Here is a 16,217-nt window from a genome sequence, read left to right as displayed (position 1 = left end):
AGCTGGTTGCCTGATCTGTTCCTCCCACCTGTGTCTATTAAACCACACATTTGTAATGAATTCAATTTAAAGTGCCCCTATTATAAATAATAAAAATTTCATGTTTTGGTTTTCGGAGTTCCCAACAACAAGTTGACATTCATGCAAGGTCAAAAAACACTTTAATTGTCTTATAATATGCATTTACTGTTAACTTAACCGCTATTTTAACGCTCCAAAAGTGGCATTTAGTGGCAAAGAATGAATTAGCATTTTCATCCAGACCAACACGAAAAGACTAGAAAGTGGGCGGGCAATATGCTAATGTTTCATATTGACCTTAACATGAAACGGCTTGGGGTTCGTTTTCATGTTTTCATTCATTTAGCTGTGTTACACTCTAGTGGGTCACTTTAAGAAAATGGTTGGCTTTATTGTGCTATTAATAGGTTGGAAATATGTCAAGGAATGATGTAATTAGTGTAATTCTGTTCAATTCTGTGTTTGTGTCGATGTGTAAGCACTTATGTGGATGTATCGATAGATTTACATGACACATTTAGAACAGAATGGACATTAACGTTAAACTCAAACTCCAGACACATTTTTGGGGTCACTGTACATCATACAATATGACATTCATGGTCTTTTTATGAAATTAATAAGCATCATATTTTCTCTGTCTGCTACTGGACTATTGTTTTTAATTAGCCCATTGTTTATGTTGTTTTTCCTCAGGGCCCACCTGGACCTCCAGGTTTGAGCGGTGAGCCGGGTGAGAACGGACATAGGGTAGGACATTTGTATTTTATTGTAACAATCCATCTCATCTGCTTTTAATGGAGATGTAAGATGTTCTCGAACCTGATCTGTGGTAACCATAGAGACTGGCTGCTGGGAAGCGCGGCTCTCGGTGCAAGTTCTGGTGTTTTTGAGTGCTCTGTGGGGTCAGATTAAAGCGCGGGGCTCATTAGGAAGAGAGAGAGGAGATGTTCAAATGGCCTCCAACCGATGAGATGACAGCATCATTAAAATGTTCTCGGAATACTTGGAAAACATTGTTTCTTCCCCAAAATAATAAAGGCATTTGAATAAAAGCTCTAAAAAGGAACGATCAAGCAAACAGAAAAAGTTTAGTGTTTCAATGACTTACTTCTTTCTGTGATCCACAACAGATGTTTAGCATAGTGTTGTCATTGTTAACTAAAGCTATTTTGTAACCTAACCTAACCCTAACTACTGTAAATGAAATTTAGAAATGTTGCCATAGCATTAACCTGAAAAATGACCATTTTACATGATCTACTATATGCTTTCTCTCATCTGATTAATGGTTTATACTTGTCTGACAAGCATAAATTAATTGATTAAATAATGTAATTAAAGTGAAAGTGCCCAAAACCCTTCTAAAACTAGTAAACCAGATTCACTGTTCCTCACACAAAGCTATTGTATATGCAGTAGTAATTTTGACTATGTTTTGTCCTTGCAAATGTGAATTTTAATTTTGGGTGCACAGTTCCTGTATCTCAGCGGGCTGCAGGTGTTCTGAGTCTAGCCCGGTTTCTCTGTCCCAGCGGGAAACACTGTCAGGAGCTCTTAGTGAGGGAATCTAACAGATCTTGCGCTCAGCTCAGAAACACTGCAGTTGGTGCTTGAGTGAGTGGAGAATGACGCACAACTGCAGAACGACAGGAAGCCCTGAGTGAGACGCTAAAAAGAGTCTCTCTCTCCGTCTCCCTCTATTTCAAGCTCTTATCACTGTAATGCCTTCGAAATACCTTTCCTATCTTATGTGCCAGAAGCAGGGGGTGTTCAAATGTTAGCATGTTCTACCACATCAGTGACTGAATTTCCTGAACAAACATAAATGTGAGGGAGAGAATGTTACCCCCCCATTGCTCTTAATCAAGATTGTATTTTTGTGACATTTACTCAGCATCTAAAAGCTTTGAGCCTATGTATATGCAAGTGTTCTCTGGACTGAACATATCCCTAAAACCAACTAGCTGAAAGTTGCAAGTCATAATCTGTGATTATAAAAATAGGCTGTCGTCTTTTTTTATAATGTAAAATATGAAGCCTTCTATATGTTTGGCCCCAGTGTCCTGTTTCTGTTGGAAATATATAAACACGGGAAAAACTTCACTCATTAGATCTAAAATATTGTTGCCTAAAGTACTTTTTTATTTGTTATTTTTATAGAATATAGAACAGAACAAAATGAGCATAAGTGTGAGTTCTTGTTTGTCCAGCAGAGGGCAGTGCAACCCTGGCTATGTGCCTTGGATAGAAGGTTTCATTCATGAAGTCAGATAGAACTCTACCTGACCTCTCACATGGAATACATTTTTTCCCCCTAGTATTAATATAGTGGGTTTGGCTGTTTAACTTTATATATATAAAGTGCACTAAGAGAAAACATTAGCTTGAAGTAAAATCAGGATGAAAAACAAAAACAGTAGTAAATTTTTTTTTAATAAATAAAAAGTCTTATCAGACCAAGCGATTAAAACAAATGTTTTATTTTATTTCATGAACTTGTAACTTCATATTTCTTATTAGCTCTGTTTATTTTAATTATAAATTATTGAATACATTTCGGAATTCTATAAAAAAATATTTATTTATTAATATTTGTATATGAAATATTTCCTTATTCCTTATCTACTTGAACTGATGTCTTTACCTAACATAGACTCATGAGACATCCTCTTCTCTGTTTGTCCAGGGTAAAAAAGGTGATGCAGGATTGCCAGGAGTTGATGGTCTTCCAGGACCCCCTGTAAGAACCACCAGAACATTCATTCTAAGTCTGAGCCAAGCTCTTCGCCCCTTAATTTTTCCTGTCAAGTGTGTTTTTTTTATGTTTTGAATGGAATAATAACATAGTGTTTACTGTATACTGTATTTTAAGGCAGAATGCAACAACAAATATTTTAACAAATAGTAGGTCTTTTACTTATGTCATGCATATGGAAACTTGGTATGCTATGCAAAAGTCATATTATGGCTATATGGCATTCTCCACATTATTATCTTAATGAAATAAAGACTGTTAGAGTAACAGTGAACTCTAGTGGTTACCAGAGGAATAAACATCAGTCAGATTAAGTTTCTGATAGAATCACATGCAGTGATAATATAATACAGTAATAACATAATATTGTTAAAATGTTGTAAAAAAAAACGTGAATACATTGATTACAGAAAGCTATTTTTGACTTTTTTTGTAGGGCCCTCAGGGGCCTCCTGGTTCTCCAGGCAGCCCTGGACACACAGGACCTCCAGTAAGTTAACATTTTTCAATTGTTTTTATTTGCAAACTGATCTGGAGCCAGTAGCATAGTAGCAGATGATATTCACTTCATCTGTTTGTTCTCACAGGGACTACCTGGTGAAAGAGGCTTCTCGGGAAAATCAGGAGAAGCAGGAAAACCAGTGAGACATCAAGCACAAATGATCTGTTGCCCTATTAACTCGACACTCATTTTAGTGTGAAAAACAATGATGGTAATTATTTTTCAGGGCCTGCCAGGAAAAGATGGATTGGATGGTTTGCCTGGAATCGACGGCGAGAAGGTTAGAGCTGTTTTAATGAATCAAACTGTGAACTTCATCATTTATAAACCCATCTAAAGGCCAGATCTGGTTTTTGACCTTTTCGTATGTGTTTTTTTGTTGTACTGCAGTCTGTTTTAATTATTTATGTTTCTGTTTAGGGGCAAAGAGGAGAGCCCGGACAAGACGGCATCCCTGGTGGACCAGGACCGAAGGTAAAGGGTGGCGTGGGCTACTGATTTCAGATCTGGCTTGGAAATCCCCCTTTTTTTTATCAATGCAAGTTTCTCTTTCTCAGGGAGATGAAGGCCCTCCAGGCCCACGAGGACCTCCTGGTCAACGGGTACGGAATGTAAAACATGAATCAGTCTAGACAGAGCCTTGACAGAAGGACACATGACACAACTGTCTTTCTCTTCGTGTCTTGTTCTGTCTCAGGGAGAGCCCGGTTTGCCTGGAGAGGTCGGCACAGTAGGACCCAAAGGAGAGAAAGGAGGCCAAGTAAGACAGAACTAATATGTACAGCACTATATGCTGTTTTGAAGTCAAAATCAGATGTTTTATTGATGAACAGAATCAATAGATTCTACTATAGAAAAAATAAACACTCCTTTACTGTGAGGACAGTCATCTGTTCACTTAGGTGATTCTCATAAAAATAAATAAAAAAATCAGCCTGTATTTCACTGGAAAGATTGTGAGAAAATATATATATATAAAAAAACACATATTCTGCGTGAGACTAATGAGATTTTGTTTGAGTCGTACTTTTGTCAGATTTCATCCCTCCATCGCTCTTATAGGGAGAGAGCGGAAAAGATGGACCTACTGGCTCGAAAGGAGAGAAAGGAGACAAGGTGAGAGTCAAGAAAAAAGCTTAAAAATGCAGATAGTGATTATTTTATCATGAAATGTTGGTCAAAAAATTTAAAAAGATAGCAAAATTAATAGTTAAATGTTCTTTTTCAAATAAATGCTGTTCTTTTGATCCAAAATTATTAAGCAGCACAACCATTTTCAACGCTGATAATAATAAGAAATGTTTCTTCACCAGCAAATCAGCATATAAGAATGATTTTTAGAATATTTTACAGTGTTACTGTTTAAATATGTTTCTGTGCTGGATTTTTGATTAATTTAGATTTAATGCTTTTAAGAAACATCAAAACTAATATTGAATGCTTGTGTGCATGGTTATTTCATAGTTACAATTATTTAATAAGACTAAAATAGACCCTTACTCATTTTTTTTTTCAAATGCACAATTGCCTACAAGTGACATTTGCTGTATCAGCATCACAGCATTCTACAGTAAAGAAGGCGTTTTTGACCATGAGTTGCTGTAGGTTTCACAAGTTCAGGATTAAACTGTCAGCAAAGGTTTCCTGTGGGCATGAGGTCATTACTGAGATAATTAACATGCTGACAGGATGAGGATATAAGCTCTGTTACTGTTTTTCATTCATACAGGGTGAGATTGGCCCCAGGGGTCCAGCCGGGGTCCCAGGCAATGTGAGTACAGCTGATAATTGACATGTAACTATATAAATATACAATTATAGATAATTTAAGTAATGATAATAATAATAAGTGATATCTGATGTGAGTAATAAATCAGAAAAGTGAGCTTAGATATATTTTGAATCATGTATTGATTCAGCTGATGATCTACTTATTGATGAATTAATTCATAGTTTTGCAGTATTTCACAGTGATCTGTTTTGATATTCTTCAGGTGGCCAATGTGATTCCTGAACCTGGAGAACCGGTAAGTCATCAGTTTTGTCTTATGTTGAGCTTATTTTGAGTACGGTAATCAAGTATATATTTTGTATTATACATTTTGTATCATAATTTTGAGAATAGTTTATAGTTTGAGTGCATCTATTAACACACCTTTTGCTTAAAGTGTGTTTGTGCTGTCTTTCTTGAAACTAAATGCCACTTGCTTTGATATTTTGTTATTTAATGCATTATTTTTAAGCTCTGAAATAATTATTGGGGCTATTGTATCATAATGAACCGGATATTGTATCTGATTTAAATTAATGTATATTCATTGTTTGCACCTCAATGTTAGGGTAATCCAGGAGAGAAGGGAGAGAAAGGAGATCAAGGAAAACCGGGCGAGATGGTGAGCTTTTATTGTTTCTATAACTTCCAAATGAATTGTATGTGCAATAAAGTAACCCTTGCAGGTTGTACAACCCATCACATGAGGGCAGCAGAGAGTCAGGTTTGGTTGAATCACTAGTCTCTTGAGCCTGTGAAAATGATTTCATTAATAGCATCATGTTACTGGCACTAGTGCATTTGTAATGCACACGTAAGGAAGTCTGCTGTCAGTTTGAAGAATCAAATCCACCTGAAAAGGAACAGCGAAATAATTGCATTTAATTTCTGAGATCAGCCACTTCAAGTGTTTTACGCATTAGCTGACAATAGATATTAAGGGCTTCAGGGCTGCACAAGGAAATATTAATAAACCTGAAGGTCAGGGGCATCGCAGACCATCAGCTGATATTATGTACCTCTGTTGGCTCACAATAAAACCATCATTACACTATTAGGAGAATTTGCAGGCCACAAGCAATTAAAAAAGAAGACCCCGTGCATCTATCCACAGAGTAGTGCTATTGCAGGAGGATTTACATATTTACTGTAGCTGTTAAAACATAATAAAGATTTATTGATGCTTAATCGTTGACATTTCGGTTTTGACACATCCAAAATTGGATTTTTTGCTCTCTGCTTTTGATCTTTTGACTAATATTAAAAGATACAATAACGCAAATAAGTCTAAAATGCCGGACAACTCAACCACATCTGCACAGGACATCAGTTTATAAATATCAAGGTGAAAGTTTGGAATATTTGAATATTAATTAGGCAACATGACTGCAAATGTGTGGGCTAATTAATAATTCATCAGGTCACTTCCTCTATATTGAAATCATGACCTGCCCATCTTCAGCCTCCTACTTTAATACTTTTTTTTTTTTTTTCCGGGGCTGCTACTCAAGATGGTCTATTATATTGTTTTATATGATATTATACACATTAAACAATGTAAATCATGAAAGCTCTCTCCATCATGCACTCATCTACTGAAGTAGTGCAGATACCAAGCGATGCATCATTTACACAAACACAGACAAGCTTGTTACGATGATGTATCTGCTTCCACTTGAATTTATCAGTGTGAAAATTACTGCAGTTCTCACTAGTTCAGCCAAATGCAATCTTTTCTGCTAGAGAAACTGCCCTGACGACATCTAAAAAGAGAGCCAGGTTTCATTTCTGGAGAGCAGTGTAAACTTTGTGAAAGGTGATTACAAAGTCACCATGATTGTATGAATGAAGTGTTTAAACGGCGAAAAAAAAAGACAGATGTTAACATTCTGTCCTATAGATGTTGTTTCAAACCTGTGTGACTGTGTAGAGATTTTGAAAAATGTTGGTAACCAGCATGTTTCATTTCTGATTGACTTCAATAGTATGGACATTAGTTTTGAAATTACATGAAAGTATTATGCTTTTGAATTACACATAGACAGATTTTGAAGGTGTTTTTAGGTATTATAGCATACCTTTTACTAAAATAATATTCTCTGATATTTCCAGGGTCAAAGAGGACTTCCTGGAGAGCAGGGATTCAGAGGACATGCGGGACCTGCGGTAAACCACAAACATCATCTTAACCAGCTGTTTTACAATACATCTGACTTTCTGACTTTCATTCTGAATATGATGATCACTGTTAATCCTGTACCTTCATATTCCAGTCATATCTGTGAGGAAGTCTGATCTTTAGAGCAGTTGAGATGTTTCTTCTGTATTCCACACACGACTGTCTGATGTCTTTCTCTTGTTTGTGTGGACAGGGCCCTAAGGGGGATGCTGGTGAAAAAGGAGAGACAGGGAGACACGGAGACCCAGTGAGTTTGTCTTCTTATCACAAATGATGTTTTCAGTGTTTTCAGAACTTTTCACTGTCATGCTCTTCACTCTCTTTAGGGTCCTCCCGGATTGACGGGCCCTCAGGGGCTTCGAGGGCTGCCAGGCAATGTGGTGCGTTCTTGAAAAATTCCTGAAGTACAAAAAACAAGTTCTATTACAATTTTTTTTTTCATGCATGCAGGTGCATGCCATATTTTTTATAAAATAACTTATAAAAGCAAATATTTATGGACATTTTAAGTCATTTATTTTCCTCTCTTGCAAGTGTAGACATAGTGTTTTTTTTTCAGGGTATTCCAGGTAGCATTGGTCCACCTGGTATTGCTGGACAGAGAGGAGATAAGGTATGAAAATGAACTAATGAAAGAAACTAGCAAGTCTAGCTTTCGGTGTGGACATTTTGTGTTATTTATTATTATTTATTGTGTTATTTATTTTATTATTTATTATTACACCAAGCATCTATGAATTACTCTAACTCAAGTTGATGTAATTTTGAACCATAATCATAATTCACCCTGTCTAAAATGGTTATTTATATCCCACCAGGGAGATGCTGGTAAAGATGGTCCCCCTGGACCCCCTGGTCCAACCGGTCAGCCTGGTTTAAGAGGAGAAATTGGTTTACCAGGAAAAGGCAAAGAGGGACCAAAGGTAATATATTAATCAGTTTGAAAACATCATATATATTTTTGAATAGTGTAAGTTTGCTCAAATTTGTTACAAATGTTCCATGTTGATTCTCAAAGCTCCTACACAATTAGGTTAAAAAGAAAAGAGCTTGCAGTTTGTTTCGTTCTTGTTTTACAGTTTCCTGCCATGAGCGTGTAAAATTGCATTTAATAATCATCGTGTATACGTCTGGTCCTCTGGAGGATCTGAAAGTTGTTTACGCTAACTTTTTCCATTTATATTTGCTGATTGTGGTTAAAAACACTGAAATGTGGAGAATAAAACAACCACACATTAAACTAATGAGTCCGTGGATGCATGTGTGACGTTGTTTCATTTTCTAGCTGCACACACACACACACACACACACATCTACAATCTACAGACATACAGGCACATTTACACATGTATGTTATAATCAAATTAATGTAAATGTAAAAATGTAATTATTTAATGGAAGTTTTGTCTGTTGTATCACTGATACCAAATCAAACATTATTGTTGATTTGAGACATGCCTTAAATTGTATTCTGTTCATCTCACAAAGCAGTGATATGACTTCAGAAGTCTTGGAATAAGACAACCCTTCATAAAAGGAAACTACATGTGACTTTGTGAGACGGAAAGGAAATAGAGTGAAAATAGAGAAAGTAGCATCACAGCAGTAATCTGCTTTCTTTATGTACAGGGTGATTCTGGACCTCCGGGTCCACCAGGACCCCCCGGACTGAAGGTAATGAAACAAGTTTTTTCTTGTTAAAAGAGAGAACCAGACTTCATCAGCATGAAAGGTCTTTTTAGGCATTTTTATCATAAGCAGGTGTGTGTTTCCCCAGGGGCAAAAGCTGAATTACTGAATTTCATTTATGTGATAATTTTCCTGAACTTTCAGAAAGCCAGACAAGATTTCCTTGGGAAAAGTACCAGATATGCATTTTGCTACTGTACTTTAGCAATCAGTGCTAAATATTGTGCATAAGGCTTAACAAATCCTGGATACACACTCCTTTTCAAAAGTGTAGGGTCTGTTAAAAAATTTCAAGCTAATTAGTTCTGTTCAACAAGGTTGCGTTAAATTTATCAAAATTGGGAGTACAAATATCTATAATGTTATAAAAGATTTCTATTAGAAGTAAAAGATGATCTTTTAATCATTCTTTTCATCAAAAAATCATGAATTCCAAAAAATAAAAATAAAAATCTCATGGTTTCCACAAAAATATTAAGCAGCATAATTGTTTTCAATGGTCCAGTGGTCAATCAATTCAATTTAATTCAATTCAATTCAATTCAATTCAATTCAAGTTCATTAGTAAAGTGCTTTTTATGATACAAATTATTGCAAAGCAACTTTACAGAAAAATAATTTCTACAATATTTAGTAGTAGCTTATAAGTGGTGATCAGTTTATGTGCATATGACAGGAATTTTCTGAAAAATTAATACAAGACGTAGTCAACCAGATGATGAACACTATTAACAGCAATTATTATGTGATTGCATAGTAAGTAGCAATATTTGTTAGTTCTGTATGTTGATTCAGGGTAAGCATCATCTGAGTTCCTCTGAGGGGTTTGCATCATCTTTTCTCAGGAGTTCTGGATCCAGACTGGAGCTTGAGTAAATCCTATCCCGTGGCAAAACAGAGAGACAAATAGAGACATCATTAGCGTAGCTGCTGTTCCAACAAAGTAAAATTAATTAGTTTAACCCAAGCTAAAGAATAATAATTTGCATTTGATCTGTCTGGATATGCATTACAATATATATGGAAATTAGAATCAATATTTTAAGTAAACAATATCTTATACAGCAATACAAAGAGCTTTCACCTGTCTATTGGAAGGGGGATGCTGTTTATTCTTCCATGTTTATCCCTTTTTATTTTGTGTTTCAGGGTTTACCTGGTCCACAGGGAATGCAGGGGATGCCAGGAAATAGAGGACCACCGGGAGAGGGAACCACAGGACCCGATGTATGGAAACACACACACACACACACATACACACACACATGTTTGTTTTTGTGAAAAGTGGGGACCTCCCATAGGCGTAAAGGTTATTATACTGTACAAACTGTATATTCTATCACCATACACCAACCCTACACCTAACCCTAACCCTCACAGGAAACTTTATGCATTTTTACTTTCTATAAAAAACTCATTCTGTATGATTTATAAGCGTTTTGAAAAATGGGGACATGGGTTATGTCCTCATAAGTCACCCTCTCTTTGTAATACCTGTGTCATACTCATGTCATTATACAGGCGTGTCCTGATATGTCACAAAAACAAGAGCACACACACACACACACACACACACACACACACACACATATAACTCAGTATTATGGCTGTTTATCTGCTCATCCTGCCATTGCAATATCCAATCAAAATTTCATTTTCTATGGAATGATATTGCGGACTTTATTCAAAAGGCATTGCAAATTGTATTTGCAATTGCGTTTTCAATTTGTGGACGCATAAAATGTGACATAATCCAAACGCAAATGCAAATCGCGCATTACCGTTTTCATTTTCGATTAAGTGAACGCACAGTGTCTGCCAAATTTAAAATGGAAATGCAAAGTCCGTTTGCAATTGTGTTTCCCATATCTTAGGAGCTATGAGCCTGTCATGTTTAAATAGCAATATTAATTACCACATTTGCCTTTTCACTCTCTCTGCACTGTGCATGTAAACTGTCAAAACTCAAATGGAATCGCAATACCTTTTGCATTTGAATTTCCAACGTCTACACGGAAACCTGTCAATCAAGTGACAGGGGTGGGGCCGTTTTATTGGGCGTGTTTGCATTGGGAAGTGACGATCGTACTAAAATGTAATATGTTTTACTAGGGTAAATATGAGTTAACGATAGTGTTTATAATTAAGCCACAGTAGCCACAAATGTACAGTTGTCTTAGACGAATTCTCCTTGATTCAGCAGCTGCACGATGTACAGCAGAGAGTCCTGTCTTGAATCTAGAGATCTGGTGCTACTTCAGTGTAGCTTGGTAGCTCAGTGGTTAGTGACTGTTATCTCTCACGGAATGCAGTCTTTTAGCGCGTGTTCGAAACCCGGGCAGACACAGACGTTCTTTATTTTTTTGTTTATCCTACTAACTTCAGCCGCCAAACGGGCGATCATACAGTGAGGAAAATTGCAGTAGTCAAGGCGAGCTGACATGTTATCAAGTACGCTGCTGTTTGCAGAATTACCGGACCTGCGTCCTCGCAGACATCACACTCCCGAGTCGAATGCACAAAGTCTGAACTACTGAGGATGCAAGTCCGAAATCAGCGGCTGAAGTTAGTAGGATAAACAAAAAAATAAAAAACGTCTGTGTCTGCCCGGGTTTCGAACACACGCCAAAAGACTGTATCCCGTGAGAGTAACAGTCACTAACCACTGAGCTACCAAGCTACACTGAAGTACCACCAGATCTCTAGATTCAAGACAGGACTCTCTGCTGTACATCGTGCAGCTGCTGAATCAAGGAGAATTCGTCTAAGACAACTGTACATTTGTGGCTACTGTGGCTTAATTATAAACACTATCGTTAACTCATATTTACCCTAGTAAAAACATATTACATTTTAGTACGATCGTCACTTCCCAATGCAAACACGCCCAATAAAACGGCCCCACCCCTTTCACTTGAATGACAGGTTTCCGTGTAGACGTCGGAAATTAAAATGCAAAAGGAATTGCGATTCCATTTGAGTTTTGGCAGTTTACATGCACAGTGCAGAGAGAGTGAAAAGGCAAATGTGGTAATTAATATTGCTATTTAAATATGACAGGCTCATAGCTCCTAAGATATGGGAAACACAATTGCAAACGGACTTTGCATTTCCATTTTAAATTTGGCAGACACTGTGTGTTCACTTAATCGAAAATGAAAACAGTAATGCGCGATTTGCATTTGCGTTTGGATTATGTCACATTTTATGCGTCCACAAATTGAAAACGCAATTGCAAATACAATTTGCAATGCCTTTTGAATAAAGTCCGCAATATCATTCCATAATTTTCGCATGCTAGTGTTAGTAACTCAAATGACTCCAGAATTACCATATGGCCAAAATCCGACCTTTTTAATTTCCATATTGAAAAGGTATTGAAATCAGTTCAACTGGTCAAACTAAAGCAAACAGATGGCATATGCACAGACAAACATGCATATTTACAAGCACATCCTTATAAAAGCACGCATATTGTAATGTGAAAACTTATGTGAATTTTCCATTTACAGTATTTCAGACCATATTTAGTGTTTACCCTATTTTTTATGGATTTGAACACAAATGTAGACGCACATTTCAATATCTCACATCTGATTGATATTCTATGTCTTTCTCAGGGGCCTTCCGGACCTGCAGGGCCACCAGGACCAGCGGTAAACAATCTGTTCATATTTTTATCACTTTTAAATGAGACAGACGCTCACAGAACACCCTTAAGTGTCATGTCATGTTTGATATTTAGGGTTTGAGAGGACCTCCAGGAGTGAGTGGACCACAGGGACCCACTGGACACAATGTAAGAGTTATATGCTACTCCAGTAGCGAAGGGATAAGAGAATCATAAACATGGGTACATCAGGTTGTTTTGTTTTGCATAAGTACTTTTAAATGTGTTTGCAGAACTGCACAGCAGACACACTGACAGCCTGTAACTAGCTACATGCTAATGCTAGTCAGGTTGTGGTTATAATTCAGGGAGATTTGAGATTCTCATTCTAGAGAACATTTTATTGGATAAAATATAGATAAACAAGATTTTACAGATATTAATGATCTGCTATAGTTATTGATGCTAATTATTGCAAGCAATGCTATTAATTTTGCTTATTAAAAGTTAGGGATGTCATCTTGTAATACAGAACACTCTAGCAACATGCAAAAAAAAAAAAAAAAACCTTAGCACTAATTTTATTTTACCTGTACAATGACAATGAGGAGCTTTACCTTTCAGTCTCCAGTCATGATGCAGAACTAAACCAGTTTCACTGCACTGCTGTGGATCACAGTTAAGTCGTCTCTGGGATTCAGTGTCAGTTTGTGACTAATAAGGTTTGAATGTGTTTTCCTGTGGTGAGGATCAGCAGCAGCAGTCATGGCTTATGAATGTGTGTGTGAATCTACCTGCAGGGTTTACCAGGAAGACCTGGAGAGAAGGGCTCCCCTGGAGAACCAGTGAGTGATATCTGTTTGCCATTTAAATATCAAATCAGCTGCCACTATTAATATTCACCTGCTGTTGATGGACTATAAAGGCGGGGATCATGATTTATGAATAGATTTTTTTTCAATGGATTTTTTTTTATCCAACATTTCTTTTTTATAGGGAAAAGCTGCTGACATTTCTGATCTGAACCTGAAGGTAACAGCCATGCATCCATCCAGTCAACAATTCAAACCTCCATCCATCCATGCATCCCAACAACAAATCAACCCACTATCCATCCAACCCCTCAATTTGTCCCTCCAACCATCCTTCTAGCTGTCTAATCACACATTCATGCATTCATCCATCCAGCAGTCCAGACCTCCATCCAACCACCCAACCACACTTCCAATCACACATCCCATCCATCCATACAATCATCCGTTCACCCATCTAACTCTCATCCATCTATCCACCCATCCATCCAGTCATACAATCATCCTTTCCATTCATCCATCAATGCTCCTTCTGTCTATCCACCCATCCATGGATCCAACAGTTCAAACCTCCATCTAACCATCCATCCTTACATCCAAACTACCAACCTTCCATCATCCAATCACTCAACCATCCTTCCATTCATCCAGTCATCCATTAATTTATCATCAACCCAACCCTCAATCCATCCAATCACTCAATCATCCTTCCATTCATCCAGTCATCCATTCATCCATCATCAACCCAACTCACAATCCACCCAACAATAAAAAACGTCCATCCATCCATTCCTCCATCCATCCTAATATTCCTACTTTGCCCTTCTCTCTTTCCCAGGACATTTGTTCAGATTGTCCCCCTGGACCAGCTGGACAACAAGGTGTGCCAGGACCTCCAGGTGAAAATGGTCATACTGGACCACCTGGGAAAAACGGACAGGATGGATATGCGGTGAGAGAGCATGATTCAGAAATCAAACTCTCACTTTCATCTTTAAACTTAATGGAATTGGAAATGAACTGGAGTTTAATGAATGGAATAATGAACATTTAATCAACTGGTCACTTTGGCAGGGTCCTCCTGGGCCAACAGGGCCTGCAGGACCACCTGGTGCTGATGGAGCCAAGGTTAGAATGTTGATGACACAATCACATATTACACTACAAATGCATGTTCTTCAAGTCTACCTACAAACCAGTTCACATTCAAAGAACCTTGTCTCATTGATCCAACCTGTCCTCCAACCAATACGCTTGTATAGGTCGTTTGTCCAAATCCCTGAAATACGACCCATCAGAGCGTATACTACAAGTGTAACCCTATCGGCAACAGGATGGTTCCATATTAATGTTTTGTACTCTTTTATTTGCGCTATATTTCGGGTTTTGTGTAGCTCAGTTAGTAGAGTGTTGCATTATACAACTATATGTAATCATGCGATCATCAGTTCAATCCCAAATAACGCACATGCTAATAAAATGTATATGCTCTATAAATCATAATTTTGCATGGTTTCTGTGAGGGGTAGCTTTAGGGTTGGAGTTAGGTGTGGTCATTGGAGCGAATGAGTAAAATATGTACAAATTACTGTGAGATCGGTGTAAAAAGTCCACACATTCCATTTAAATAAATGCTCATTTAGATTGGTAATGACGTTATATGTCATTTCATGACGACAGACGCAATAAGATACTGCCATTATTTTTACACGCTAGAGGGCGCTTAACTTTAAAACATAAATATAGGTTGTAATAAGATGCTTGCACAAACGACCTATATGGTCGTTTTTTGGTGTAGGGCAGGCTCCATTGATCACAATAATAGATTCACTAGCCATGTATGTGTCAAATGCATGTCATCTGTCAACATTGCATTACTACATTACCATTATACTCTCTGCTTGATGATTTGTGTATAATAACCAGATATATTTGGTTCCATTGCAGGGGATAAAAGGAGATAGAGGTCCTTCAGGAGCACCTGGAGATAAAGGAGAAAAGGTATTGTCAGCCTATGAATATACATATAATAAACATTAAATTTGACATACCATGATTATTTATACACATTTTCTCTCATTGATTTGTATTTTCCCAGGGCCCCCCAGGACCTCCTGGTTATCCAGGGGCCGCAGGAGCTATGGGTCAGCCAGTGAGTATTTAAAAATGTCACTTATTCAGACTGTATATCTATACTGAAAAATCTTACATCTTGCTGTATCAATAGGGTAATGATGGAAACCCTGGACCTATCGGACCACCTGGATCTCCTGGAGAAAAGGCAAGGCTAAAGTTTTTTTGCTTTGTCATTTGAATGTGTATTAGTTGGATGGATTGCAAGACTGGAATCTGGCCACATTATTGATAACTGAATGTATTTTACCAGGGTAAAGATGGACTTCAGGGTATTCAGGGACCACCTGGTCTTCCAGGTCTTATGGTGTGTAATTTCATATATTTTTTTAAAATATATATAATTTTTGTTTTGGACAAATAGACTACGGTTCAAAAGTTTAAGGTTGGTAAGATTTTAAAATATTTTCGTAAGAAGTCTCTTATGCTCACTAAGGTTGCCCTTTTATCAAAAACACAGTAAAACAGAAATATTGAGATAAGTGTTTTCTTTTAATTCTGATACTTCATATTCTGTGCTGAAGGGCCTGATGGGTAAACCCGGGAAGGATGGAAGACCAGGAGAAACAGGAGACCCGGTATGAGTCTGATGTTCTGAATGCATGCCAACATCCTAACAATGCTTATTTCTGTATATACAGAAACAATGTAAAAACATGCTCTTTTTACTTTTCTTTTTCAGGGCAAACAGGGAGAATCAGGACAACCTGGAAGAGACGGGCTCAGAGGAATGCCTGTGAGT

At 37.3% G+C, this 16,217-nt stretch overlaps 1 protein-coding gene across 1 annotated transcript in view; it reads left to right on the top strand.

The window, feature by feature from the left end:
- The window catches only part of LOC132145097 (collagen alpha-1(XXII) chain-like), a 51,454-nt gene that overhangs the window by 30,310 nt on the left and 4,927 nt on the right, over positions 1-16,217 (top strand). The window contains exons 23-53 of the mRNA XM_059555829.1: positions 718-771; positions 2,711-2,764; positions 3,216-3,269; positions 3,367-3,420; positions 3,508-3,561; positions 3,702-3,755; positions 3,839-3,883; positions 3,979-4,041; positions 4,344-4,397; positions 5,011-5,052; positions 5,276-5,308; positions 5,621-5,674; positions 7,165-7,218; positions 7,425-7,478; positions 7,558-7,611; positions 7,791-7,844; positions 8,050-8,154; positions 8,861-8,905; positions 10,070-10,147; positions 12,541-12,576; positions 12,666-12,719; positions 13,331-13,375; positions 13,527-13,562; positions 14,181-14,294; positions 14,417-14,470; positions 15,290-15,343; positions 15,441-15,494; positions 15,570-15,623; positions 15,729-15,782; positions 16,000-16,053; positions 16,158-16,211. Of these exons, the coding sequence (XP_059411812.1) occupies positions 718-771; positions 2,711-2,764; positions 3,216-3,269; positions 3,367-3,420; positions 3,508-3,561; positions 3,702-3,755; positions 3,839-3,883; positions 3,979-4,041; positions 4,344-4,397; positions 5,011-5,052; positions 5,276-5,308; positions 5,621-5,674; positions 7,165-7,218; positions 7,425-7,478; positions 7,558-7,611; positions 7,791-7,844; positions 8,050-8,154; positions 8,861-8,905; positions 10,070-10,147; positions 12,541-12,576; positions 12,666-12,719; positions 13,331-13,375; positions 13,527-13,562; positions 14,181-14,294; positions 14,417-14,470; positions 15,290-15,343; positions 15,441-15,494; positions 15,570-15,623; positions 15,729-15,782; positions 16,000-16,053; positions 16,158-16,211 (1,722 nt within the window). The remainder of the gene's footprint in view (positions 1-717; positions 772-2,710; positions 2,765-3,215; positions 3,270-3,366; positions 3,421-3,507; positions 3,562-3,701; positions 3,756-3,838; positions 3,884-3,978; positions 4,042-4,343; positions 4,398-5,010; positions 5,053-5,275; positions 5,309-5,620; positions 5,675-7,164; positions 7,219-7,424; positions 7,479-7,557; positions 7,612-7,790; positions 7,845-8,049; positions 8,155-8,860; positions 8,906-10,069; positions 10,148-12,540; positions 12,577-12,665; positions 12,720-13,330; positions 13,376-13,526; positions 13,563-14,180; positions 14,295-14,416; positions 14,471-15,289; positions 15,344-15,440; positions 15,495-15,569; positions 15,624-15,728; positions 15,783-15,999; positions 16,054-16,157; positions 16,212-16,217) is intronic.

This window comes from Carassius carassius, chromosome 8 (genome assembly GCF_963082965.1).
Source record: "Carassius carassius chromosome 8, fCarCar2.1, whole genome shotgun sequence".
NCBI lineage: Eukaryota > Metazoa > Chordata > Actinopteri > Cypriniformes > Cyprinidae > Carassius > Carassius carassius.
This window is presented reverse-complemented; position numbering and strand designations above follow the sequence as displayed.